Source organism: Alternaria infectoria (genome assembly GCF_024043175.1).
Source record: "Alternaria infectoria strain BMP 0036 chromosome Unknown scaffold_45, whole genome shotgun sequence".
In the NCBI taxonomy this organism is placed as follows: domain Eukaryota; kingdom Fungi; phylum Ascomycota; class Dothideomycetes; order Pleosporales; family Pleosporaceae; genus Alternaria; species Alternaria infectoria.
The window spans coordinates 1-27949 of record NW_026250734.1 but is presented as its reverse complement, the minus strand read 5'-3'; the positions used below and the strand labels follow the sequence as shown (position 1 = coordinate 27949).

The 27949-nt window shown below is 51.8% G+C and overlaps 9 protein-coding genes across 9 annotated transcripts; 5 read left to right on the top strand and 4 right to left on the bottom strand.

The window, feature by feature from the left end:
* Positions 1-1261: 1261 nt before the first annotated feature.
* Positions 1262-3386, bottom strand: J4E92_010863 (uncharacterized protein; the record flags this gene model as incomplete). The annotated part of the gene is made up of 2 exons (XM_051502197.1): positions 1262-3081; positions 3137-3386. The coding sequence occupies 2 exons, from the start codon at positions 3384-3386 to the stop codon at positions 1262-1264; spliced, it is 2070 nt and encodes a 689-aa protein (XP_051347576.1).
* A 704-nt stretch (positions 3387-4090) lies between these two features.
* On the bottom strand, positions 4091-7092 carry J4E92_010862 (uncharacterized protein; the record flags this gene model as incomplete). Its single annotated transcript, XM_051502196.1, has 2 exons — positions 4091-4993; positions 5290-7092. The coding sequence occupies 2 exons, from the start codon at positions 7090-7092 to the stop codon at positions 4091-4093; spliced, it is 2706 nt and encodes a 901-aa protein (XP_051347575.1).
* Positions 7093-7652: 560 nt separating this feature from the next.
* Positions 7653-9510, bottom strand: J4E92_010861 (uncharacterized protein; the record flags this gene model as incomplete). The annotated part of the gene is made up of 6 exons (XM_051502195.1): positions 7653-8196; positions 8247-8560; positions 8610-8856; positions 8904-9164; positions 9219-9329; positions 9383-9510. The coding sequence occupies 6 exons, from the start codon at positions 9508-9510 to the stop codon at positions 7653-7655; spliced, it is 1605 nt and encodes a 534-aa protein (XP_051347574.1).
* An 836-nt stretch (positions 9511-10346) lies between these two features.
* Positions 10347-11140, bottom strand: J4E92_010860 (uncharacterized protein; the record flags this gene model as incomplete). Its single annotated transcript, XM_051502194.1, has 2 exons — positions 10347-11036; positions 11084-11140. The coding sequence occupies 2 exons, from the start codon at positions 11138-11140 to the stop codon at positions 10347-10349; spliced, it is 747 nt and encodes a 248-aa protein (XP_051347573.1).
* A 394-nt stretch (positions 11141-11534) lies between these two features.
* On the top strand, positions 11535-12397 carry J4E92_010859 (uncharacterized protein; the record flags this gene model as incomplete). Its single annotated transcript, XM_051502193.1, has 4 exons — positions 11535-11628; positions 11679-11786; positions 11873-12031; positions 12123-12397. 4 exons carry the CDS (start codon positions 11535-11537, stop codon positions 12395-12397), a joined length of 636 nt encoding a protein of 211 aa, XP_051347572.1.
* A 2047-nt stretch (positions 12398-14444) lies between these two features.
* Positions 14445-17326, top strand: J4E92_010858 (uncharacterized protein; the record flags this gene model as incomplete). Its single annotated transcript, XM_051502192.1, has 3 exons — positions 14445-14624; positions 14784-15461; positions 15509-17326. 3 exons carry the CDS (start codon positions 14445-14447, stop codon positions 17324-17326), a joined length of 2676 nt encoding a protein of 891 aa, XP_051347571.1.
* A 1166-nt stretch (positions 17327-18492) lies between these two features.
* Positions 18493-20329, top strand: J4E92_010857 (uncharacterized protein; the record flags this gene model as incomplete). The annotated part of the gene is made up of 2 exons (XM_051502191.1): positions 18493-19786; positions 19848-20329. The coding sequence occupies 2 exons, from the start codon at positions 18493-18495 to the stop codon at positions 20327-20329; spliced, it is 1776 nt and encodes a 591-aa protein (XP_051347570.1).
* A 1925-nt stretch (positions 20330-22254) lies between these two features.
* On the top strand, positions 22255-25039 carry J4E92_010856 (uncharacterized protein; the record flags this gene model as incomplete). The annotated part of the gene is made up of 3 exons (XM_051502190.1): positions 22255-22429; positions 22485-24650; positions 24699-25039. The coding sequence occupies 3 exons, from the start codon at positions 22255-22257 to the stop codon at positions 25037-25039; spliced, it is 2682 nt and encodes an 893-aa protein (XP_051347569.1).
* A 47-nt stretch (positions 25040-25086) lies between these two features.
* On the top strand, positions 25087-26084 carry J4E92_010855 (uncharacterized protein; the record flags this gene model as incomplete). The annotated part of the gene is made up of 2 exons (XM_051502189.1): positions 25087-25091; positions 25181-26084. The coding sequence occupies 2 exons, from the start codon at positions 25087-25089 to the stop codon at positions 26082-26084; spliced, it is 909 nt and encodes a 302-aa protein (XP_051347568.1).
* Between the last annotated feature and the right edge of the window lie 1865 nt (positions 26085-27949).

The window sequence follows — 27949 nt, the reverse complement described above, 5'->3', positions numbered from 1 at the left end:
GGTGAAACGTTTGGGACCGCACTAGTTGCTCTTTGCGCGGCACAACGGTTTGGTAACGGTGCACCTGTCAAGATCGTGTGTGTGCGTGTAGATGGCGATTTCGCTTTGACGATGTTCGCACACGACGTGCTCGGAGTGCGAAACGGCAGAGTGGGAAGTTGACGTGGTGTTGGTGGGTTTCCGCACACGTAAGCAGGGGTGCATGCAATACACGCGTGTGTCGTCTTTGGCGATGTGCATATAGACAGCCTCGTCATAGACCGGAGTAGGACCATTGAGAATTCCAAATCACAACCGTCTTACTAAGAGATGCGACGGGTTTGCGAGAGAGAAGAAAAATCGGCATCCCGTGTTCCTATTCTTGTTGCTGCTGGTCTGACGCTCGACCCCATGTCAGCCCTGCGCATCTCCCGCCCATCCCGCGAACGTCATTTGACTCGCATCCCACCGATCCTAACGCACAACGCCACAGCCCGTCCATCCGTCCAACTAAACGACATCCCAGCCATCTACAAGTTACCAGTGCTCTGTTGCTAATTTCCCGATATTCATGCCTTGTTGCCTTACCCTTCCTCCATGATCCCTTTCCTGTGGCCCCCCCTGTAAACACGCCATCTCATCGACCAGAGATCCTCCCTCAATCCCCACCACTCCCCCCTGGCTTGGAACCAAACGAGTCAATTTCCATGTCCCCGGTCAGCGCATATGCCGAAGTCCTAATGCAGATCTACGCTCCGGCAAGTGTCAGGGATGTGCGTTGGATTCCGGTCCAGTGGAGTCGGTCAGGGTCGCATTGGCGGTATTCATGCGAACTGGGTTTGAGACCTGGTGGGGATCTGTGAGCGCCTTAGTTTCGAGGCGCATAACTGTGGCGTGTGAGCGATGGATGCGCGCGATGGATTCGCTCGCATGCCTTGTAGGGCTGATAGAATCTGTGTATGCATGGCTGAGGGGGGGAAGATGACGTCGCAGGCTGAAGCCGTGGGTTCGGTCATATCCGCGACATGCATGAGTGAGGGGTTCTGGAAGTGTGACCGAAGGTTTGGTGGTGCATGAGGCGATAGGAAAGCCTGCGTCGGTGTAGTCGCCTAATGCGTGTGTAACGCGTGACTCCCAAAGGATTGTGTCGGACCGTAGAGTCGTTGGGTCAGCTGACTCTCGTGACTGTATCAACGTAATCGTTGTGGCTATCTGGGGTGATGTTTGGCCGACAGTACTCCCGAGGGGACCACGGCTGCACTGTGCTTGCGGCCCTTCTTCATCAGGGGTTGGACTCTGCGACTGTCTCTCCCGCCCCTTCCTGACCAGCCTCGTTGTCCGGTTGCGACCCTCTCCTGTCTTCGGGATCTTGGTCGCCCTTTCCACCATTCTTTTGTTGCTCGCCACTTGATTCAATGTCATCTCTCAGCTCTGCCTCTTCTTGTGGGTCCTCTGTACCCCTCGAGCTGTACTCTTGATCCATGCGATGCATCAACTCTTCGCCGGGTAGAAGAATGCTTCTGTCGATCGCCAGAGGTAGTCCACGATGTCTACCACGTAGCATAGCAGCCATTAAGACGACTTTGCTCAAGCTGGCAAAGTCGCCGCATAGACTGGTGTTCTTTCCCGGTACGCCGAGGCTCAAGCCGACAGTGCCATATGCCGATGTGACTTCGAATAATATCGAGAAGACGCTGAATCCCGGCGATGCATTGAGAATATGACCTCGCTCAATGATACATATGAGGAAGAAGACAAAGAACTGAAACCAGATGTCGTAGGCGAGCTGCTTTTGCAAATGAGACGCTACGCCAGCGGCACTGCTGTCATTCTCTTCCAGTCCGATCGATTTCTCTTCGTACGTGTTCGTCTTCCGCAGTACCAACGTCATAGGGTAGATCGAGATGTACATGATGACCAGATAAGCCACCAGACATGCAGGTGCGAGCGAACTCATGTTGATGATGTATGCGCCGCTGGTACGTAGCCCGCTGGCCATGAAGAGTCCGTCTACTACTCTAGCGCCAGTCGAAAGAGCTTCGACATCTGGCATGCCGATGTTCAATATCTCGAAGCAAAGCCAGGCAGTGATATCGATGCCCAGCTGAACGAGGAATAGGTATACTGTCTCGCGCTTTGGGAAAAGATATATGAAACAACGTCGCGGATGCTGTAAAAGGAATTGCATCGTGTTCCTGATACGAGACTCTTTCGGCAGTATCTTCTTCAACATCCATATCGTGATGCGGAGTAAAATCGGAAACTGCGTCTGACCAGCGAACGCCAAACATGCAGCCACAAGCAGAACATACGCATTGCCGCTGAAGGGAACGAAATTAGCGTTGAGTACGTTAAGTCCACCGTTGGAGAACTCTGTCACCGTCGCAAAATAGGCCCACCATCCTGGGTTGATGGCATCTGGCTGCTCTTGATACAGTGTGCTCTTGGTATCGTCGCGATATGCGTACGGTATCAGGAAAGTGATACCAAGCAAATACCAGAATATTTGATAGCCCACCAGGATAAGTAGCAGAGCTTGGAGTGCGCGATACTCTACACCCCCAAGTTCCATGCGATCTTGCTCACTAAGCTCGCGGAATCGACCCTTGGAATCGAGATGCGGCTTGAAAGAGACGTAGTCGTGTTTCTCGGGCTTCAACTCTGTCGAAAAGCGGTCCAGAATGCGACTGAAGAAGTTGCGTGCGGACTTCATTTCCCAGGGTGTTGGTATGAAGCCAAAACCGGTCTCGTAATGATATGTGCGTCTTCTAGACTTGGGATACATCTTTGCTTGGGGCGGCTCCTCGTTTTCTTCTTGTGCCTTCTTTCCTGTCTGGCCGTGTTTTGCATTCGGTCGCTGGCGCAGGCTTCCGGTACTGCTGCTGCTTTCGTTTTGATCCGAATGGCTGTTCTCGATATCTTGCACGAGTCTTTGCATCGTGTGCGAATGTTTGACGACATCTGCCATCTTCTTCCGGAACAGTGCTCTTCTGATGAGTACCACTGCTGTCGATACAAATGGTATGTTGCCAATCATTAGCAGCACGGCGAAGGTCGCTTGCTGGAAGCCGGACATATCTCCGAGGTCTACCGAATTGAGCCCTGCATCGATTAGTATTCGGCTCACACAAACCCAGGGGACGGGGAAGACACTTACCTGTAGTTGTCATAGCACTAGTGCACAAGAACAGCGCGTCGGTGTAAGTCACATGCGCATCTCCATATTCTTTGGGTCCATCAGCAAGACCCTGCCCGTAAACAATGACCGAGGAGATCGCGATAACAACAACGAAATACAGCATATGCGCGCGATAAAAGTTCAACTTCAACACCTCCTCTTTCAAATACTTCAAAAAGTCATCTTTGGCCTGACGCGGGTTGCGCAGCTCCTCAAGCGGGTCGTGCATCGCGTCGTTGTCGTCGAGCGGCAACCACGACGAGCTCATTCCGGCTGCAGTCGCAATGTATATACTTTGCGGTATTTGTCCAAGACGCGTACCAAGAGAAAGCGCGGATCAACGTGGCAGATCTGGATAGCGCAACCTTGTCAGAAGTAGGCTGTGTTTAGCTGCGCTGCCCAGGCATTTTCGCGAGGGATGATGTCACTGACCCTCAAGCACAAACCTTATCGCGCGTGGGGAACGACGCATCATCGTGGACGCGAAAACATTGATCTTCAGGTCCGCGACGTTCTCAATTGGCTTGCTGTATTGAACGGTGAGGAGTTGGCAGATTGTAGGTTGTTTCCGTGCCGGTCCGGAGATGTTGTGATAAGAGCCTGGATTTGTCGTGCGATGAGGTTCGTCCCTGGCATATTACTAGGATCATCCATATCGAAATACGTCTGACGGCCGTATACATGCGTTGTCACCGCCTCCTACGTTGTATTTTGTATTCCTTGTTGTGATCTCGAAATGCTGGATGAGCACATTCAGTCATACGTTGGAACGCAGTATATGGAAAGACACGTTATGATGTTGAATCGGAATTGACCCAGAGAAATGTACCTACTAAATCTATGAAAGAACTATTTACCCAAATGCATGAACTAGCTCAGCATCACACTGCGCAAAACACCATACTGGAGTTCAAGCACCACGCCAATACACTCCTACTCTGAGCACATAACAACCTTACCCTCCTCAAACACCACACCCTTCTCCCTCATCTCCTTCTCTTCCTCCTTACCAATCACCCTCCCCTCCCCATCAACCCTCTCAAACACCACCCCCACGCGACTCAACTTGAGATGACTCCACATCCTCGCCGACTCACTCCAACCCCCCAACGCCCCAAAACACGCACTAATCCCCACAATCCGCTCTCCACCCACCGCCTTCCTCACGAACCAATCGCGCATATCCGGCTCCCCAAAGTAGCCAACCCGACCACTCTGCGTAACAAGTTTGAGAGCGCGGTACTGCTGCTCGACATGGACTTCAGTGATGTCTTCCTGATTCAGCGGGAAAGTGACGGTGTTTTGTTGTTGGTAAGGGTGTGGACCACTGCCTGTCTTATTCATATCTTGCCATGCGGCTTTGAGGGATTCTTGGAGAGGCTCAGTCATGTCGTGCGCCCATTTGGGGGATTGACATAGGATGGGTCCGCGACGGCCGACCATGCGGCCGCGATTACCCCACATGTCATGAGGGCCGGGGTTGATGCCGACGATATCGATACCGGTGTGGAGTTGGTAGGACGGTGACGATATGTTGGTCGCAGGGAGGGAGCTGGGTAGAGCGGTCGAATCGTGAGGCATGGAGATACTCGTTGCAACGGGCTGAAAGCATTCAATACCTGTGTTTTTCTTGTTCCACATGAACACATCGTTGGGCATCATATCCTCGGGGAGTTCGTATGGTATGGGGTGGGTAGAAGTGGGGAAGGACTCGAAATGGATCGTAGGATGCGCCCAGACGGAAGCCTGTTGAGGATACCTTTGACCAATACGGTCGTAGGGTAGCGATGATCCAAGCTTTCCCCATGCCATCTGCTGAACGGATGTGTATCGCGGCTGAGCGAGTGGTGCTGAGTCCGGTCTGCATGCTTGAAGAAGACCGAGACGTGAGATAGCTCCATTCTTGCAATGAGGTCAGTAGATGCCTGTAGAGTAGCGCAGACGGCTGCAGCATTTGGCAACTCACCGGAGCAATATGACCCGTCATTCCTACTAAATGCATGCCATCCAACACTTGAAACGGCCTCCGTACACCAGCGTAACTCTGGTGCAAGCCTTTTTTTCTCCCACTATTCAGTGTCACCTACTTCTAATTAGTATAGTTTTCTTCGGAGATGGTGAGCCCAGCGTACAGAGATACCGCTGATCATAGCAGTCTTGGATGGCCAAGGATCCTCAGGCTTCCCATGAGGCCCGGTCTGATTCACAATATCTTCGATACAGCAGACGATCTCCTTGATCCACTCCCCACGATCAAGATGAAACGGAAGTCCAGTGAATCCATCAGAGCTGCCAAAAAGTCTTGTTTGGTCACACAGGGTGACGGAAATTCCCACTAAGTAGTCGTGGGAGTTGTTAATCTGGCGCCAGTAGGTGTCCAAAACGCAAGCACGATGAGTAATCTCATTCCAAGAGTGAATAAACTGTGCCGAAACGGTCTCGGTCTGAGCTGGCGGGGGATACATGGTCATGGGCATGTGCAAGCATACGGAGCTGTCTAGAATCGCCTTTGCTTCGTCCGAGTCTGCCGGCTCAGCGGGCTCGACCGGCCCAGTTGCTTTCTTGTAGAGCGAGGCTACTGGTTGGCAGCAGCCCCAGATCCGGCGTCGATTTGCTATGTGCATGAGGGGTCCCTGGATGCCGAACCTGGGACGAGTCGATGCATCCACCCAGAGAAAAAGACCTTTGTAGTCGAGCGCATCGGTGGTCGCAGTCTCCACGAAGTAACGCAACTCGTAGAACCATGGCAATACACGCATGCGTACCATATGTTTCCAGAATGCGGCTTCGCGAGTGACGCTGTTGACGTGATGCGAAGCTTGCATGAGCGAAAGCATGTCTTTGGAGTCAACATATCCAAGGATTTCGAGAAGCAGGTCGTACGGGAGGACTGCAATTGGATCCGTTCGCACCTTGTGCGCTAGATTTGCCAACTGCGGAATCCCACCGAAAATGTTGGCGGGTAGGATGTCTTGTATACGTTCTTGGAGAGCAGGTCGGGGGGAAGGATCGCACACTTCATACTCCGATCCCGCTCCATTATGCCAAAATTGCTCGTTGCCCGAAAAGACCTGATAGTCCACATCCAAAACTGGTCTTTCGTTTGCAAGAAGAGCGCTAAACGTTCTCAACATCACATGCTTATTAATATCTCTGCTCTCAAGTCCTATGCTCTTTGCGAGAATGTCGAAGCATGCCTCGTGGAATGGAAAAGCTTGTGGTTCGTCCCCACTCGCGTAGCTCGTGATGTTCAAAGAACCTTCGCCCGGATCATTGGGATCTCTTCCAGGCCCTTCGATATCTAGAGAGCCATAGTCGTAGTAGCGGCCTCTACCGGATATGTAGGCTTTCCGCTCGGGATTGAGTGCCAGTGCGCGGACCCGATTAATCCATTTGACGTCGTCGAGTCCGATGAGTCTAGGATCAAAACTGTTGTCCTCAGTGTTCTCGGTACTGGCATAATTGTCAAGACCCCACTCATCGCTAATGTCCAACTCGGGATCTTGCGACCAACTTCCATCATCGAGTTCTTCCACAGGCCCAGGCTCGGGGGTACGGGGTCGAAGAGCGACGTCAAGAATCTCGGATGATCTCGTAAGTAAGTCGGAGTCGTTGCTATCGATAGATTTCGTGTCGTCCGAAGAAGAATCCGAGGAAGGTTCGTAATCCGAATCTGCATCGTCTTCCTCCTGTTCTTGCTGTTCGATGCGTTGCTTCTCAACGGCTTCGGGGTCGATCGCATCTTCCATTTCTTCGTCCTCATCGTCACTGTAGACAATCCCGCGTCCCACCTTCTTCCCAGTACGTCTCCCCATTCTTATATCCATCACGCGATCTCGCTTGCGCAAAGACTTGCCATTTCTCGATCCAATCCTGATGGCACCAATGTTCATGCAGATAGAGCATAAGATACAGTAACAATCGAAGGAGCCCATGATGAATGATAAAAGATGAATAAAACACAAGCTGGTATCAGAACAGAAGGTTGGAACTCGAGCTCTTATTAAAAGAAGCTTGTGGAGTATCTAGGGCGGCACGGCGGGATTATGGGGTCTTCGGATTAGGCGTGCACCTTTGGTGCAACGCCACCAACCCCACTTTGTCCCAAAACGTGGCTGCAGCCTTGCCATCCCTGGACATGATCTAGGCATCTCAAGGCAACACCGCTCAAACTGCATCATTCACATACTAGTTCATTGCGCAAACCAACATGGGTTAGTACTTTCCAGAAATGCATTCGATGCCACCATCCATCCAACCACAACCCGTTACCAGGCTAGAGACACGGGATAAAATGAAGGCCGCATTGGGGTAATTCTATGATGGGATGCAGGTTGAAAAGCATCCGCCGCCGCAGCGTTTCTTGGATTCTTTCAATTCGAGAACTCTATAGATAGGATCGTGAGCCTTGACCCATGACAACAAAAAGAAAGAAGATACCAGATTACGGTAGTAGGTATCGATAGCGGAGCCAACGAGAGCTCGGAAAAAGAACTCACGATTGTGCATCATGGAACTCATCGTCCTCCTGAGTCTCACTATCGGTCCTCCGCAGGAGATCGTCCTTTCGTGGCTCTGGTTCGGGGTTGGAATTAAGGAGTTTGCTGGGAGGCAGTTCCTTGGCGAAGGCCTCACGGTTCTCGGGTGAGATCGCACTAGGTTGCGAATAGGGCTTTTCGAGAGGTGGCATAGGTGGGTTGCTAGAATTGCTGGGGATGCTGCTGTTTTTGAAGGGCGGGGCATGAGTCGATGTTCCGTCGAAGTTGCTGGGAAGACCTACGCTCTGCTGTTCGTGTTGTGTCACTGGTTGCGACTGCACGCTTGTAGGCTCGGACGGTACTGGCTGCAACGTTTCCGTAGACTGTGCTGACTGTCCAACGGGTACTTGTTCCGCTGGTTGTACAGCTCCTTGTGCCTGTGGTAGATGCGCTTCACTCGCTCGCGATGGGATGTTGAATTGTTTGTCTGGCTTCTGACCCGGGAGGATCGCGTAGATCTGCAGGATCTGCTTGACGACCTCGTCAGGCGTCTTGCCATCACTACATCCTGTTAGCACGAAACGCATACGGAGAGTTTGCAGGGTACTGACATCTTAGCATTGATGATCCAGTCGAGGTCTTCTTCGCCCTCTTCGCTGCCGCCACTACCGCCCTTTACGCGTCTGAAGAGCTGTGGGTGCCAGTCCACGCCCTCGCTGTTTCTTTTCGCAGCTTCCTGTCTTTGCATGTCTTCAATCTTAGCCTTGGCATCGGTTGCGACGTCCTGATCTCTCCGCTTCACAGCCTCGGTCACATCGTGCCAGAGCTTTTGCGATTCTCGGTCGTTTTGTTCCTCGAGAGGCCGAGCCGACGGTGGGGTATGTTTGGTATGTGCTGCATCGAACAGGAGCTCCTTCTTGCCAGTCTACAGATGGTCAGTACATATTCTGACCTTGCAAGAGTGAGAACCTTACTGTCAGATCCTTGATGTACATCTCCTCGTTCCACTGACCCGAGAGCTCGTAGAGGTTCTTGCCGCTGGAGTCTTTGATGTAGCCACCGATAGCGTTGTAGGACCCACTGAAGTAACCCTTGGTCTTGAATTCGAGATCGGCAGTGAGACCGGTCTCGGGGCAGCGAATGTATGCGTGGTCGCCAAGCTCGTACTTCATCGTCCCGAAGAGGATACCGCGCGCGTACATGTTGGGTTGAGTGACGAAACTACCTGTCGTGAGCCTCAAGATGTGGTGTTCATGCGCTAGACTTACAATCGCTCGCCGGTATTTAGTAGCCGCAGAACTGCGATGCCCTCCATCATACTCGCCGCGGAGTTGCCGAGGAACTTGCTTCGAGGCTTGAGGGTGCCGTCTATGCGGATGTTGTGCTCCGGGGCCATGAAGAAGTAGCTCGACTTGGGCGGGTGGTGCGACGTCTGTTCGGAGATGTAGTAGCCCTTGGTGCCGTCCGGGTAGTCCCAGTAGCCTGTGAAGATTTCACCCAGGATGGGGTTGAGCGGCTTCTTGACTCCCCTAAGTCACATCAGTTGTTGCTTGTGGGCGCAAGAAGACGGCGGATATGCATACGGGGGCTTGATGTGCCAACCACTCAGGTAGAACTTTGTCACTGCTACGAATCGCTGTACGGGGTCTTCCACCTTGGTTATAGGGAGAAGTGTCTCCGGATGTGCCATGAAGCTGCCTGATAGTCAGCCTATGCACCCGTCGCCAAGCCTAGATGCGCTACACACTTTGTTATGCGTTCCAGCATCGACCGCGGTTCGAGGATGAAGGTAGGAAGCGTGACGCGGCTCAAGTCGGCGCCGGGTCGCAGTTGGGATATGATGTGGGAGAGCATGCTGCCCTGCTCGGAATCCATGACGGTCTCGTCCTCCTTGGTCGTCTCGTCGCCGCCCTCGTGTCGTCGTGTCTCGTCTATGGAAGACCCGCGGCTACCTAAACATTCAAACTTGCATCAGCTTCGGTACGGCCGGAATTCGGGAGATGACGCACTGGTGAGCGACGACCGCCGGTGTTTGGAGACTATAGGTAGGTGCGGCATGGTGAGTACAGGCCGCAGAGGGAGAGAAAGGGAAAAGTGGTGGAGGTGAGGCGGGCAGAAGCAGGCAGCGAAGTACCGGCAGAGGATGTCTTGGTGCTTCGGGTGCCGGCGAGGGTGAGCTTAGTCGCAGCAATGACGATGGGGGCTTCACAAAAACTAGCGACCCCGCGCGTTGGACCTGTTTAGCAGCAAACTGTAAACATCAACAACACTGTACCGTGGAAGGGCGTGCAGTGAGGGGTCCAGGGCGCCAGGCGACACAGCATGCAGTCTTTTGAGCATCCAGCTGACTGGACCTAATATAGCGATCGCCAGGCTGTGTTCTGCAGGCCTGCTGCCCCATGCCCCGCAGTCGGCACATGCCAAAGCGCCGCCATACGAAGTACGCGACACGCGCATGCGGCACGGCTCGGAGCACGACTATTCTTCCGAGTATCCAGGACCTGCGATTCCAGGAACAGTGCCACCAGATACAGTGGGGGCCGGCCCGGATGTCGCGCGATGATAATCTTGAATGCTACGCGTCCGCATTCCGGGAGAACCGGGCGCGAGAAGGATTCATGACGATGACGTCGCTATCAAGGGGTGCACATCGCCAAAGATCTGACAAGAAACCTTAGATTCGATTACTATCAGACATTCATGACTGTCGTCTAGTCCAGCACACTCTCGCCGGCCCTGCTTGCATCCTTCGCGCCCTGGTCCTGAGTCCGCTGGATTTGCTCCTTGACCCTCTGGACCTGTGCATCATCCTTGGCTATAACCGTCACTCCAACCTTCTCGTACTCCTTGTGGACCTCTTCCATTGCTGACGGATCGACTGCCCTTGTCGCATCGCCGACTACCCATGTTTTGAAGCCTTCCTTCTGTGCATCAATCGCAGTGTACTTGACGCAGTAGTCGCCTGCGAGACCGACGACAAAGACGTCGGTGATTTCGGCCTTGCGCAATGTCTCTGCAAGATCGCTCTTGGCCACAGATGGGCGCTTGAACGGATCCGCGAACGCAGAGTACATCTCCACGCGCTTGTCCTGGCCCTTCTCGACTATGTGGTCCACCCTGCTGACGTCCAGCTCTGGCAGCAGCTCAGAGCCTTTCGTGCCCTGCACGCAGTGGTCTGGCCATAGCCGCGTTTCCTGCGTCTCGTCTGGATTGTTCGGGTTCTTGATGGTGAAGGTGGATTCGAAAGGCTTGTTGTTCGGCGGAGAGTGGTTCGAGGCGAAGGAGACGTGGTCTTGGGGATGGAAGTCTTTCGTCGCGACTTTGAGAGCAAAAGGATATGTGAGGAACTCGTTGATGGTCGGGACGATGTCGCGTCCACCTGTTACTGCGAGCGCCCCGTTCTAAGCTTGTTAATTGGGAGGCAGCCATGCAAATGGTGGGTGCTTACTGGCGGGCAGAAGTCTTCCTGTACGTCGACGATGACGAGCGCTGGTTTGAAAGACATGCTGGGTAAGTAACCAAAATTATCAAATTAGTGCGTTAGTGGGTGAAGATGTCTAGAGTGGTCCCAAGGTTGAGAGTAGAGTTCCGAAGGCTGTAAGGTAGAGCAGTCGTGCGTAGCACCGTCTTATAAATAATCACCAATGTCTAAGATCAATGCAGCGTAGGTCATGATGCTGCAGGTGCATGGCGTAAGCCGTAGAAACGAGCCGTTGATGAATCAACGATCGCAGACCACGAGGCAGAAGCTTGCCAGCAGCGTCACCAGCGTTCTGTGGCTTGCCTTACCTAATCACAGCGCCAAGCCGTCTGCCGTCGGCTCGTCAATTCACGACTGACGAACATCACCAGCTCGATAACCACGCCCACCCTCTCCACTCCACCCCAATCGTCCCGCCATGTTCGTCCAGCGCTCTGCTATCGCCGCAGCAAGGCGTGTGGCCCCCCGCGCCATTGCGACCCGCCGCACCTTCACCACCACCTTTGCCCGCTGTATGTTTCGCGAGGAGCTATCGTACGATGTGCCATTGACACTATAGCAGGGGAGTCCACCGAGAGCAAGGAGGCCAAGGAGAGCAACATTGCGCAGAAGGAGACCGGTCACTCGGCCAACTCCCCCAGCGTCCTCGCAGGCTTCAAGAAGCTCGACCGTATGTTGCGCCCGCACTTCGTCATCCGCATTGCCGCGGCTACGATAGGCCAAAACCATCAATTGCTGACGAGGTCACTTCTGTAGAAATCAAGACCGAGGAGGACCTTCTGCCCCCTGGTGCGCAGCCCGGTACCGTTCCCACCGATGCCGAGCAGGCGACCGGTCTTGAGCGTCTCGAAATTCTCGGAAAGATGCAGGGTATCGATATCTTCGACATGAGGCCATTGGACGCCAGCCGTCTCGGTACGTGATGCCGCCCCCGGAAAGATCAGGAAAAAAGAGCTTGCGCGAGTTTGGGCTACCAGTGGCGTGATGTGATGCTGATGAAATGCAGGTACGATGGAGGACCCCATCACCGTCAACTCGGCCGGTAACGAGCAGTACGTTGGTTGCACCGGTTTCCCCGCCGATTCGCACAACGTCCTCTGGATCACCCTTACCCGCGAGGAGCCCAAGTCCCGCTGCATGGAGTGCGGATCCGTATACGAGATGAAGTACGTTGGCCCGGCCGACGACGCCCACGGCCATGATCACCACCACGCCGAGAACCAATACCCCAGGCCCAAGAACATGGCCGACTTCCTCAAGCCCGAGTACAGGGAGTTATAAGCTTGGGCGACTTTCTCGTAAATTATAGAGTGTATCTATATGGTCGCTAAACCTGTAGCATAGTATGGTGGAGAAGTTTCTTTTGAGTTGAATGCATGCATCCGACCCGTTTGCCTGGTATTTCGAATATTCTTCTCTCCTCCCTCGGGTCAGGCTCGCATGTCAGCCCGACGCGTCGAGGCTCCTCAACATCTGATCACCCCTAGTGGTTCATTGCAAGGAACCCTACCCTGGCTCATGACCCTTTCAGCGCGATAACACCCAGAACAACACTTTCGATACCTTTCTTCTCCGCTGTCCTCCTCTCCGCGTCCGCTTCCCCGTTAAGGCCACCACCATTCTTTCCCTTCTTCCCACTATCTCCTCCACCCAGCTTATACACCTTCTTCACCTTGTCAACATCACACCATTCACCCAGTTCCTCACCATTCTCACCCATCTCCACCCTCGTCCCCTCTACCGCACTGCCCAAATGCTTACTCACAGATTCATTGGTGATGCTCTCATCTTTCTCATAAGCGCCCTGCTCCCCTGTTGACGGAGACGGAGACAAGGGTAGCTTGACAGCAATCAGTGCGGTCGTGGTATCAGCGATGCCGAATTTCTTATATGATTCGCCAATGTTGTTGTTGGGCGAGAGGCGGAATACTAGCTCGGAATGTGGAGTGCGCGTTTTGGCACGGTTGGTCAGGTGAGCGTGTAAGGCGAGGAATGTGGCCGAGAGCAGGTGGTGTGGTGAGAGTATCTGGGGTGATCTGTTAGTACCGAGGGTGAATGTCGATCCATCGTAGATGGCGATTCAAATGAGCCGTGACAACAGGGTAGGGCTGAAATGTGGCATGGCTTTTGTCGTTGGGATACGTTAGTGCTTAGGGTTATCCAGCCTCATCAGATGCCAGACTGATTTACTCATGCGGTGTGATGAGATTAACCATGGTGCAAAGATGCCGCGGGGAAAATATCCACGCCTCGCAATCTCTTATCACGAAACTTTATTGACTTGTGGGGTGTTGTTTTGATCCAGGTGACTCAGCGGACCCTGACAGGCGGGGGTTGCTGGAGGCGCGAAAAGCAATGAACAGGTAGTGAACCACGACCTACCATGGATGCATCCAAGAAGGCATAGTCGAACTCTGGATTGGCCTCGAGTAGTTGGCGCCTTAGGAAGGAGGCGTTTTTGACATCCTTGAATAAGGCCACGTGGACAGGGAAGGCCTCGTAGTGCGGGATTGTGAAGGTTCGCACGGACGCCATGTTAGATGGGATTGGTGTTGGCGTAAGTTTGGGTGTTGAAATGCACCACGTCGCGGGGGCGGAACCTTGTTGGCGATGTGATGTCGTCGTGCGTGTTTCGTCGTGTGATGAAAACTCTAGTGGCGTCTTCGTGGTTGATGATGCTCTTTGGTGATCATGGAGACGGACGCTGCTAGGCGGTTCGCCAGTTGTCGATTTGCATTGGCAATCTCCAAGGATATCAGATCGTGGTTGAGTCTAAAGCTCGACGGCCGCTTTGGGCAGGAGCGGGGACGGCCAAGCTAGATTTAGTCCCAGAGAATGAAGGTGGCACGGCGAATCAGGACGGATCATCGTGTCGATCGCCAGAGAACAAACTAAATTCGCCGAATATGTCAGGGCAGGCACCGTCACAGCCGTCTAGAGGTCCAGGTTTCTGAGCGCCATGTGGCCAATAAAGGGCGGACTGGACTCGATAGCTGGAGGGCTTGCGGAGAATGGGCCTGTTCCCTAAGACGCATCGCCGAGAAACGCGCTTTCACTCGCACCCTTTGACTCCCAGCGCAGCCAGCTCTCACTTCCTCTTCCACTCTCTCGCAACCCGGCCGACGAGACTGCACAGAGGTCGCGCATCGTGCAGCGACGCTCAATTCCCGCGCAGCCGCAAGCCTCGCTAGAAGTCATGTGTCTTTCGTTTGACAGGTGATAGTCGCAAGCCACCCGAGGCGCACCACCTTTGCTGGGTTTACTTGCATCGGTCTTCTCCATCGGCATTTCCCGTCTCGTGCCTGTTTCGACGTGCATTACGAAAAGTATGGCCACCAAGCGACCCCCGGACGATGACCCCAATCTCGTCAACAAGATCCAGCGAATCGAGCATGCCGACCCGCTGAGCCCACAACACCGCCCGCCCTCCAACAATGACTTCTCCGGCTCTGTCAAGAAGAAGCTCGCCGACTCCAAGCGGACGGGTCAGGCGTGCGATCGATGCAAGGTACGTGATGTAGCTAGTCGTACGCGATGAAGGAGTCTTGGTGCATGTCAATTGGTGTGGACGGTCGTCGTCTCACAACATTGGCAACCACTGCGCCAGCGACGTCATTGCCTGGACGCGCCTTCCTAAACACCATGACACCACTAACCACCACGGCAGGTGCGCAAGATACGCTGCGATGGCCGCCCCGAGGGCTGCACACCGTGCGAGCAGAACAGGACGCCCTGCCGCACCACCGACCGCATCACCGGCCGCGCCACTGTCCGCGGCCATGCCGAGGCCATGGAGTCGGAGAACTCGTACCTGCGCGCCCAAATCGCTGACCTCCAGGCCCAGCTGAAGGAACACAACATCGAGCCCCGCGCGCCGCCCGCCTACAATGCCCTCCAGCCGCCCAGCCACCCGTGGTCGTCCGCCCCCAGCGACAGCCAGGCGTGGAACGATGGCCCGCGACGCACCAGCACCTCACCTCTGCCGGGCTACGTGCCAGCCGGCACTCCAGGCAAGATCGAGACGCTGCCGCAGTTCAAGCACGGTTCCATCGGCGACAATTATCTCGGTGTTGCTGCAGGAGACTCACTCTTGAGCCACATCAAAGGCACCTCACTGTCAATCTTCGGCACCGAAATCAACATTACCGACTTCATGGCAGGCGAGGAAGAGTACGAGAGCTCGCCCATGTCCTACACGACACTGATCGACATTGCAATCGGCAGTCGCCATGTCGACGAGCCCCAACTACCGCCATACCCGGAGCTGCAAGAGTATGCCATCTGGTATCTGCGTTCACTGAACCCCTACACGATGCTTGTCCACAAGCCGGTCTTCATGGATTTGGTAGGCCGACCACCCATTACCACAGTGCGCTCCGCTAATGCCCACAGATTTGGAGATTCGGCAACGACTCCAGCTTCGTTCCTACTGCCCCTCAGATTGTGACGGTTCATTTGATGCTCGCGACCATCACCTACCAGATTGCGACCCGGAACAGCCAACACAGCGGCAGCACGATGCTGGACGATTCGCATGCCCACTACATGTACGCGCTGAGTTTCTACAAGGAGCTCATTCGCGGAGACCACGGCTGGGAAGACGTTCAAGCCATGGCCATGATATGCCACCATCTCCGGACCTTCCCCAAGCCCGGCGCGGCGTGGATCATGACCTCGACCGTCTACTTGTTTGCTGTCCAACTGGGTCTGCATAGATCTGTCAAAGTCTGGGTAGACGGCACCGGAGAACTCGGCAAGCTGGACATCGAGATGAGGAAACGAGTCTACTGGACGCTGCACGCGCTGCTGGTCAACCTTAGCGGAAAGCTTGGACGGCCGATACCTATCAGCATAAGTGACATTGATGTCGAATTCCCGGAGCCAATGAACGATTGTCTGCCTGGCGAGGAAGGCAAGCTGGACATCTTCCATCAATGCTCGTTCCAAGTTGGCATACAAATGGCTAAATACATTGTCTGGGAAACGGAACTCTACAAGATCATCTATGCTGTTCGACATTCGCCAAAATCATACCTGGAGGGCTTGAAACGCCTCGAAGTCGGCATACAACAGTGGAAAGAGGACCTCCCTTACGAGTTGCGCGACCCGTCGCATGCGTCCGAAGATGACCACATATTCGCCTTGTATCTCGAGTACTGGTATCAGGCGTTCAACCTGCTTCTACACCATCCAGCTGTTTGCAGGTCCACTGACACGGCCGTAATCAATTCTAATCTGGACAAGTGCTTGACTGCATCGCAGAAGATGCTGCACAACTGTACGGCGATGATGAACAAAAAGAGTCTGGATATTCCCTGGATCAACACGGTCGTTTACATTGCCGCTGCCTTCACCACTCTCTTCATCTCGTCTATGCGGCAAGAGCAAATGTCGCCTGTGGATATGACAAAGCTCAAAGGCGACATGGCAGCCTGGGTCAATGTGCTCGGCGAATGCGACCAGTTTCTGGGATCAGGGAACAAGCTCAAAACTGCCGTCGCAAGGATCGTCGACCAGTCGCTTAGTAACATCAACGATAACATTGTCAAGCGAACTGCGACCGAGTCTCTCGCTCGCGTAGCGATGCATGCTCCACCCCGATCGACGAATACTGCCCCCACGTATGACAACAGTGGGTACCGCGACCAGTACACAACCTCATCCAGTTCACCCACTGACCCTACCCTCACCTCACAATCGGTAGGCCCGTACAGTGGTCTTCCGGGAAACAGCACACATCCATACAGTCTTGGCACCCCGGTGGCTCTCCCTCAGCATACGAATAGGACGTACGAACAACACACATACAGCAACGGCGATGAGACAAGCATGCATGCGAATCATGCAGCAGCACTGGCAGGAGCAGGCTCAGGTAGCATGTCGCAACCCTCAACTGATGCGTATGCCTACAGCAATGCGCAAATTGCCAACAACGGCCACCAGCCCGCGTACGCGGCTAATAGCTATGCTCCTCAAGACTGGAGTCAGTGGACAAGAGCATACATGCAGCCACACAGCCAGCCCGGTGAATATCTGAATACAGCAACCACTCTCATGACCCTGGGTCGAGACGGGGGGTCCCAGGGAACCGGGAGCGACGGCCAAGGGCTTGTCCAAACATCCGGAGTCCAGGGACACGCTCCCAGCCATTGGCCAGATATCGCATTCCCGAATGCCGCGACTGGTGGCAGCCACATGGCTCAACATTGAGCTGGGAAACACGACACATGGCATATAGAAGGCTGTGTACCTTCGGCTAATCTACATGGGTATTTGATCTTTATGGTCCGGCGTAGTGGCAACCTTCGATACCCGGCATCTGGAACACTTTGTGGGGTTAATGTATGGATATGAAGCGGCTCTCTGCGAGCTGCATGTGTTTGGTAATTTTAATTGCAAGATCTTTTCTTATGTATAATACTTCGGTTGGAGGCCAGATTCCGTTCTTCGGATAACGAACGGCTGGACACGACACGACGACCGGCTGATGTTGGTCAGCAAGGGATAGATGTGTTGTTGTTGAAGGGATACTGGATATTTGCCGAGTTGCAAACAAAGGACCATTGCAGTCGAAACAATGAAGATAATGATAATATCGAAGTAGGCCCTTCTCTGTCGTAGCCTGTCTGATAACAATACTTCCACAAACCATGCCTTCTCTTCCTGCGAACATCCACGGGTCGGCCGTAATCATCGCCACAAGATCTACTCTCCGTCCAGACCTCACCCAGGTAAATTGCCCGCCACCCGTCGCCTCGGTGCTACAGTGCGGACCCTGGAGAGTGCGCGCATCAATCTAGCAGCAGCACTAACCCGTGCCACCTAGGCTAAAGTAGGAAGCCGACTTGACTACTTGGCACGACCCCACCAATTGACCTTCCATTCGAGCACCAAGCCCGATAAGCTTCTGTACTTCGATCCACTGCGCTTGGTCACTACGTAAACCTCCTTCTGCTTTGGAGCTGGCGGTACAGACAAGCACGACAGATCTCCTAAGCTTTTTTCGGTGCCATCCGTGGTTTAATAGGCGTTGAGTTTAATGACTCGGTAAGCCTTGCAGCCGATGATCCTATGGCCCTTACCAAGGGCCGCAGGATGGGCGGCAAAACGGTATAGCGTCGAACTTAGCTATGTATATATGGGCGGCCTGAGAATGGCGAAGATGGATCTCTACGCCGTTCTTTCGTCCTTGAGTCGCTGTCGTGGTCTGTGCCGTCGATTTGGCTGTGTGTCTGACAACCTTGGTACCGAAGCTGCGCAGAAGAACATCTTCGCACTTCTCCCGACACCTGTACCTCACTCGCGCGGATCTCTTGCGGAGGTAATCCGGGTACAACAGATCCTATCCACGCATCGTTACTTCGTTCATTCTCAACATGCGGTCCTCGGTCTCCGTCGCGGCAGTTGCCCTCGCCCTGTTGCAGGGCACCAACGCCTTGAATGCGGCCATTCAGCGCAAGCTTAATCTACTTGCCGATATGGGCATGAATCCAGATGGCTCGGCCATGGTCAATTTCTCGGACGACGCCGAAAACAGCGCTTTGGATGCCACGGCTTTCAAATCCCTCAGGGTTGCGACTACGTCAAACAGCCCGGCTGTGTTGGCTGCCGCGCCGCTCAGAAACATCACTCCAGAATATGTCGAGCTGCCACTGGACCACTTCGCCTACAAGAAAGGCCAGGATCCTTCGTACCACGGCACATTCTTCAACAGGTACTGGGTCAACATGGATGCGTACAAGCCTGGCGGTCCCGTTTTCCTCTACGACACGGGCGAGGCAGATGCAGAGCCGGGTGCGCTGACCCGGCTGCTGAACGAAACCAGCTTTTTCAAGCAGCTGGTCGATGATTATAACGGTATTGGGATCGTATGCGAGCACCGCTTTTACGGAAACTCAACACCCACGCCTATCGACCTCAACACGCCAGCCGAGGCATTTGAGTTCCTGAACACGGAGCAGTCGCTTAAAGATGTCGACGCCTTTGCTAGGCAGTTCAGCAGGAAGGGTGTCAATGCTACGCTCACACCCGACAAAACTCCCTGGGTTTTCGTTGGTGGCTCGTACCCCGGTATGAGGGCCGCTTTCATGCGCAACTTGTACCCCGACACTATCCACGCGTCTTGGGCCTCTTCAGCTCCCGTCGAAGCTTCCGTTGACCAAAGCTTCTACTTCTCACCTATCTGGCGCGGTATGCATGCCAAGGGCTTCGGAAACTGCTCGGAGGATGTACATGCTGCTGTTAACTACATTGACAACATCATGGATACAGACTCACGAGCAACCGCCAAGCTCAAGGAGCAGTTCCTTGGACTTGGAGCTGCCAACAACTCTAACCCAACCTTTGCCGATGCTCTTACGACTCCCTTCTACCTATGGCAGTCTTACGGTATGGAAGGTGGATCTCTGGGTCTCCGTCAATTCTGCGACTACCTCGAGAAGGACCCCAAGACGAACACTACAGCTCCCGCGGAGGGCTGGTCCAAGAGCAAGGGTGCGAAATGGACGGTTGATCGATGGGCGAGCTACCCTGTCTTTGCCAACAACACGAATGATTACTTGGAAACCGAGTGCTCGGGCAAGTTGAACGTGACCGGTAACTGTGACCTGAACCAGAGGTTCACAGATCCCGCTTCGATTGCTTGGACGTGGCAATACTGCACACAGTGGGGTAAGTCTTCGTCCTCTCAAACCCAACTTCCCTCCTTGCATAATACTAATTTACCCACCAGGTTACTTCCAATCCGCCAACCTAGGATCCCAGCAACTCGTCTCCAAGTACAACTCGCTTGAACACCAAAAGGACATCTGCCACCGCCAATTCCCCAACGCTCCCAAGTCGCTCTTCCCTGAGTGGCCAAACACCGCCCGCACCAACAAGATCTTCGGAGGCTGGGATATCCGTCCTTCAAACACCTACTGGTCCAACGGTGAATTCGATCCCTGGCGCACTCTCTCCCCCGCTTCCGCTGAGCCCTTTGCGCCCAAGGGCGTCCAAGTCATCCAGGACGTACCCAAGTGTGGAGTGAAGACGAGCAGGAACGAGCTCTTTGGTCTAGTCCTCAAGGACGCGCAGCATTGCTACGACTTCAGGACGACGGGTTCTACCGTGCCCGATGGACCCGTTAGTCGGACGTTGTTCAGGAAAGCGCTAAGCGAGTGGCTGCAGTGCTACAAGCCCAAGAAGGGCCAATCGAAGCCTTGGAATGCCTAGATGCAGTATGCAGGTCTGGGAAAGGGCCGTCCCCTTGCTTCGGGTAGAAGAGGTGGCATTGCTACGTATTGTTCTTCCCTGCCACACCTTACTTAGACGTCATGATAACTGTTATTCTTATGATCTGATCTTACAACTTTGACCTCGCCACGCTTTCCTGTGACTGCTGTTCTCGCTTTTTATCCAAGCGAGCTTCCCATTCCCAGACTTCCCCCGTAAATCTATCCTTCTCCCACGCCTCATACACATTCCTCTTCTGCGCCTCGCCACTAACCCCACACATCTCCCCCCACACCTCCAACTGCTCTTTAAACCCTGGATTCGGGTCGCACACCGGTCGTCCCTCACATAGCTGCTCCAACGCTGCGGCAGGGGTGATGTTGTACTTCCAAATCAAGTATGCGCAGACGAGTGTTGCGGACCGAGATTTTCCCATTGCGCAGTGGATGAATACACCGCCTTTTTCATGATTGAGGGCCGAGTCAATGTACTGGACGGCGGGGGTGAAGTCTTGAAGCAGGTTGGTGTTTGGATGGTCTTCTGAGCGGATGTGGAAACTAAGTGAAGATTATATTAGTAAGAGAGACACCACCCTCACAACGAATGCAATGCATACTAAACCGTCGGTTAGTACAAATACATGAGCTGAGTCTTGACAATCATTCCACGTTACCTGTTTCAAATGCCTAAATTTCTCCTGTAATAAAGGGTCATAGTCTATCACAGATAGAACGTGCGTTATGCCCGCTTTGTCTATCAAGTCGCCTTGGTATAAGGCGTAGAGGCCGCCGATGTAGAGTTTACCCGCTCGAGGGACGAGATCGACCCAGCCCATGCCTGTGTGTCCTGTGCTGCCGTGGAGGAGGAAGGACATGTAGTCGGGAAGCTAGATGAGTAAGACAGTAAATGCGAAAAGCTGTAAAATGGGTAAAGCGATGGATGTGTGATGGAGTTGATGGGTATGGGAGGACGAGAGTGTCCAATCGCGGAGAAAGTACCGAGGTACGATTGGAACAGGACATCATCTGCTCTCGATGTAATTTCTGCATGCATTTGTACGCGCCTGTCTCTTATTTCGCATATCTCCCATTGGCATGCGACGGGTATCGTCGCTGCAACGTCCAAACGGTGTTGCGTGAGTGTGCTACCTGCAATCGGCCAATGACAGCCGGTGAGAGAGGCCCCCACGTGCGTGGAGCGCTAGACGGCGGGCGCGCCTTTCAGCCTCGCCATGGGACGCGTCAAACTTCACAGCTGCCCTCTACAATCTGCCAACATCATGCTCTCGTCAAAAGATCGCGCGACATCATCTCGACAGCTTGGCCCGTACGACGCGAGCTATCATAGAGCTTGACTTTGAGAATGGACTTCAACGATGCTGATGCAGGCGGTCTGGACATGACGTCAACGCGACTCTATCACATCCATGGATTGATAGAAACACCATTGTGCGCTCACCCATACGGACTAACATGAAGGTGGTTTATTAGCATGGGAATTTTAACTAGAAAAACCGTTGCTCACGTGTCGCGGCTTGCAGGACCGGCAGGTGATGTTATTTCCGTACCTGTTTCCCATCGTCACAATCCTTTCAGTTCATCAGCTTGTCTATTTTTCAGATGGAGAAGTTGCGATTTCGCCAAAAAAAAATTGCTCGCATACATGCACAGCAAAAGAGTATCGATCATTCTGGGAGTATGTATACATGCCAGCGGTGAGGATATGTTAACGTTGTGTGACGCGACAGCGCGCTGCCGCGTCCAAATAACCAAATGATCTCTATTACTCGTCTGGTGAAAGGGAACATGGCGACCGAGTGTCCCAAATCGGTTAGCCGCAGCTAAACGCAGGTTTGAGCAAACAACCATTTTCGACACATATATCGCTCCGTCGTCTCTGAGTCTTTTCTCTACACAGCTCGCAAGATGTCGCTGAAGCCAGTCCACATCGCCCAGGGGCCGTTCTTCTATCCCGTCGGCAACACTCCAGCTGTGTGCTTGACGCAAGCCCTACCACCCGAACAAAATGCCGCCCTGCTCCTTCTCGGCTGTGGAGATATCCGCAACATCCTCTTCACTACCTACAGTGGAGCCGGGGCTGGTGAGTGCTGGGACGCGACCTTGATTTACTCTCGCTCATACTGACTAAAGCGCAGACGACCGAAAGCTCGATTTCACATGTTGCGACCTTGAGGCGGAGATCATTGCGCGCAATGTACTAGCACTGACACTCATCCTTGACGACGCGGAAGGTGCCCTTGTCCGACAGCTATGGAACCTCTACTATCATGTCTTCATTGACGACGAATCTGCCAGTCTTCTGCGATCTCAGTCAAAGAAACTCTTGGAACTTGCACATTCCTTGGAGAGTTGGAATGAAGGTCCGTACGGTACGATCATCCGATTTTGCGACAGCATCACACTAGAGAATGCGACTAAGCTTTGGGCGCTGTATGCGTTGGAACCCGAGAAAGACGACACGTACAAGGAGACGCAAGATATTCTCAAAGGTCAATGGCAGGCTGCCAAGCAACTACAGACAGGAAAGGCTGGTATGGGGTTCGTGGGAGACGGCATTCGCGCATTCGCCCCGCTCATGATTCAAGGCCTTGCGGATGCCGGCAAAGCCTATCAGACATATTGGAAGAGTGGTACATGTCTCGAGGACAACAAGACCATCAAGAAACTCTCGATCGCCAATCCCATGTTCGTTTGCCATCGTAGTGGCCTTGTTCTTCACTACGGTACCAGTCCGCTCACTGGTTTTCACCTTGCGCCTACGCATGCTCGACTCTCCGTAGACTCGCCCTTATTCGTACCGAGCGAGACCACAAAGGGGAAGGTGCCAAAGTTCATGCAGGTGGCGCTCGATCAGCTATCTGCCTGGTGCATCGCGTTCAGGAAAGCATCCACGCGTATCACCATTCGCTATGTCAACTCTGACGCTGTCGGGTTCTGTCACGTTCTCCAACATCAACATGTACACGGCGAGTCGCGCACGGCTCATTGGTATCGCAACATGTGGACGTACACCCCACTGGTCCTGGACGCCGCTGAATACGAAAAAGGCGGATCTGCACCGACGGCTTTCGATGTCATTGACACTTCCAATTTGCTCGACCATGTGGGCTGTCTCAACATTCTTGCTGCAACCGCGTCATTGATTCGCCAAAATGCGTCGTCCATCCTCCGGACGGAGATGCTAATACCATCCGAAATCGACGTGGCAGCTTCAGCCAAAGCCCTACTATGTGGACATCTTCCGATGGTGGCTCTACTACTCGGTCTGAAACCCGTTCAACACTGGACGAATGCGACTTCCGTTTGGTATTGGAACCCTTCCAATTTCCCTGATCTCGACAAGATGGACATGCTCACTGCAGCAGCGTCTCGGCCAATCGTGCTTTGGAAGCCGTTCAATACTTCCAACGTCCGTTACGATGCGGCTGAGCTAGCTAGACTGCTTCTGTCTATCTATCTGAAAATGTTCCAGGATGAAGGATGGGCTAATCGCTTCTCTATGCTAGGCTTAGGCAACGCCGAGCTGATGCAGAAGAAGCTTACTGCGTATGAACTCTATACCCGAGCAGGTTTCGTGTCACTGCTCCAGCATATCAAGGTGTCCAACGTCGTTGACTGGTCCCCCTTTATGCAAACTCTGGTCGTGATAGGCATCATGAACGACAGAACCTTGAACATGGGTCCACATAACTTTCAGTCTCTCCTCGTGCACCTTGACATGCTCGGGGTGTGGAAGATAGAAGATCATTTCGATTGGTGGCATCCGCGAACCTTCGAACTAGGCGGCCCATTCTGCAAATGGGAGGACATCCCGACACTCATGTGCGTTACGCTTGTCGTTCCCTACGCTAAGGTTTCGATGTTCGGCGACCTCGCCAACGGCCATGGTACTCCCTTATGCCAACTCCAGCTCAGTTCGTCAGTCAGTCAGAAGGAGGCTCTCTACACGGATATACAGATGGGTTTCGGATCGATCGAGACTTCTGGAACCGCGTTCACGAATGACTATGGAGTAACGGTCCGAGAAGATGGTAAAGGCTGGAAGGGCAAGTCGCCATTGATCGTGTCCGCTATGGTCTCCACCTGTACCCTCACCGAATACAAGGACGATGCTTGTGGCGTCGTCTTCGGACTTAAGAGCACTCCAGCAGCTCAGCAGCAGTTTACATCCATATTTGGCATGATGTTGCACGTGCATCGATCTGCGGTTGGTCAGAAAGATGTCTTTGTGACGCGATACCGCCCAGGCTTCCAAGGTTTCGTTTCCGTGAACGAGGTTGCCACGTCCAAGCCGACTCATGGTATGTTGAACATATCTCCCATCACAACTTTTGCTAACATAGGTCTAGTGTCCGACGTCATCGCTACCATACATCCGCTCATCAGTAGCAGCAGGAGCGAAGTCGAATCACTGCGAGTCCACTACGCTGTTGATTCAGGGAAGGCAAAAGAGCTTCTGCAGAGTGGAGCCGTCGTCTCGTTCGAGCTTACGACGGCATTCACACTACGGCTCTTCATTGGGAAGACGTATCGAATGGATGTAACACTTCCTTTCCCACCGAACGCGGCCAGCGCCAAGACCAAGATCGCCCGCAAATCGCTTTGGATAGAGTACACGGCTGCCGTGCAGAGTGAAGCAGCAATGTTCCGGCGCCCAGACACCATGATACCTGTCCATCTTAATGAGTAGTAAGTGACTCGCGGGTATTGCATTGCATTGACTAACATATCTTAGTTATGGAGTCTCTCTCGAACAACTACATTACGTTCAACCCAATGTTTTGCCCAAGCTCAATCTTGGCCAGCAGTCCTCGTACACCAAGTGGATCAGCTTGCATGCTTCCCCCGTAGTTACCATGTCGGCAGGAGAGCTGCGAGCTTACAAGAAGTTCAACGCTGACGAGTCATCAACCATGCCCGGACGCCTTGGTGTGAAAGAGACCCTGCAAAGTATCTACGCCCACCTTATTGGGGCAGAAGGTCAAGTTCAAACAAACATCTTCCAATTATGTACTCCATCGTCGTACTTCGGCATACTCTATGTCGATTCAGTCCGTATGGATGTCTCAAACCAGTCTCTTCTCGCCGATGCCGCATTCATCCCCTGCTACGCGAGCGCAGACATAGCGCCACTCGTTGTCTTGCTTCAAGCTCGTCGCGACAAGATAAACTGCATCAAGATGAAGGAAGATGAAGTTGCCTTCTGGAAGCATATACTACCGGGGTTTGCCGAGCGATGCCGCCAGTGGCAGCACAAGCCAACATGCGAGTACAAGGTCGCGGGATGCATTCCAATCTCGGCCGATCCCGACAAGCGCTACATGTGCACTTGTGGCTACGGCGTCTTCCCCGCGAACTACCTCAAGGATCTCAAGCAGTCTAAGGATCTTCTCAAACACGCCGTTCGTGTCGCAGTTCCAGTCATCTTCGCGTCACCCATCAACACCGATAATCCTGCTTCTCTACCGTCGCCCTCACCTCCTGCGAAGCCGCCAGCAAAGCCTCCAGCAAAGCCTCAAGCTCAAGCACCTGTGGATAAAATTGAGCCTCGTTTGGTAGACCTTGGTGAGAAGGAAGGCACCTGTTGGGAGTGCGGTGCTGAGCGCCACGAGAAGGGTGGGGGTTTAGACAGATGCGGTGGGTGCAAATTGGCTCGCTACTGTTCTGAAGGTTGTCAGAAGAAAGATTGGAAGAAGGGCCACAGGCAGTTGTGCCCGCAGTTGAAAGGGGATTAGGGTGCTTGACTGCACTCAGTGTCGTGGCAGATGTAGGAGTTACATACTACAAGCACGCCTACTGCAAGACCTGCTTCCGGCTTCCGCGACGACACTCTAGATGCGTTAGTAGCCTACTTGTTTGGGATGGAGGGGTCGATTGGAGGACTTGTGACAAATCTGCCGCTCATCTCTGGCGATCGTTGGGTACCAAGGCTTGGAAGTATTGACGTGGACAGACGGTGCTAGTTTGATCACACCATGTCAGAACGCAGAATGTTCAATACAACTACTATGCGCGATGATTTTAGTGCATTGTCTGTCGTGAAGCCTTGAAGAGTCGCCACGAGGCTGTGGTGTGTAGTGGCCGTCTGCTGGTTGGTCTTGCGGTGGTCTGAGCGGCTCTTTGTCGGCTGGTGGATGTAACCTAATCATGATGCAAATAGCGATAGTCAGGCAACGTGTAGGATGCAGGCTATCTAACTAAGGGCGCGCTAAGATATAGCATGCTAAGGCATTTATACGTAGTTAATGCGCACGCTAAAGTAGCGCCTTAGTAAATTAATTATAAATTATTTCTAGAATAATTCTACTTAAATAATAATAATATAACTTTACTAAATCTCTCTACTAAACTACGCTACTTATAATAGCTTACTAAATTTAAAGTATTTTCTAAGAAAATATATAAACTATTTTTAGATTAATCTATAAATAATTTTAATAAATTTAGCTTACTTATAAGTAATTTCTTTAGCTTAACTAATACTTATTTAAGTACCTACCTTTTACTACTAATATATAGAATAAGCTAATTATCTATATAAGTTAGCTATACTACTATATTAAAATCTAAAATAGAATTCTTTATAGAGTATAAACTATTTTTAAATTATTTCTTAATTATTTCTAATATTTTTTTTAGTAAAAGTATACTAGTTACGCTACGCTTAGAAACTACTTACGCTAAGCTTACTAGCTAAAAATAGCGTTTACTAAGTAAGTTAAAAATTTTACTAACGCTTTAATCTAAGCTAAGATAAGTAAGTTTATTTAAATTACTTTTTAATTAATTTTTAATTAATTTAATCTAGGTTTCTATATTTAGACTATAGCTACTTATAATACTATTACTAACTCTTTTACTATCTTCTCTACTAACTCTTCTACCTCTTTTACTAACCTAGCTTAGGTAGAATCTAATAATAAGTTTAAGTTAAATTATTTATTAAGTAATTTAAACTATAAGTTAGATTAATTAGTAAATAATTTAGACTATAATAATTTTAAGAACTTTACTACTACACTAGATAATAAAAAAGAGAAGAAAGACTAAAAAAACTAAAAACACTCTTTCTAGAATATTATTTAGGTTAATAATTTAGAGAGAGAATAGATAAATTATTTCTTAAATATTTCTAAATTATTTCTAACTTTTATAGCTTAACTTTACTACTATAACTAATATAGTTAGAGACTATTATAATAATTAGGCTAAAGATAACCTTCTTTACTAGGCGTGTAATATTAATAGCTTAGATATAAACTTTATTTATAGTAAGTTTTATTTAGATTATTTCTAAAATAATTTAGAATTATTTCTAATAAATTTAAACTATACTTTTTTCTAGAATAAAGAGAATAAGTATAAATCTTACTAGTTCTTCTTAAACTTTTCTTCTAAGCGTGTACCTACTCTCTTTAAGAGTAGTAGTTCTAGTAAGTAGTTAAGTACTATTTTTAAGTAAATTATTTCTAGAATAGTTTAGAATTAATTTAGTATAAAAAGATATATATTAGAAATAAAATAAATAAATATTATATAACTCTCTCTCTACTATATACTTTGTAAATAAGTACTATTATTATATTATTAATAAGAATAA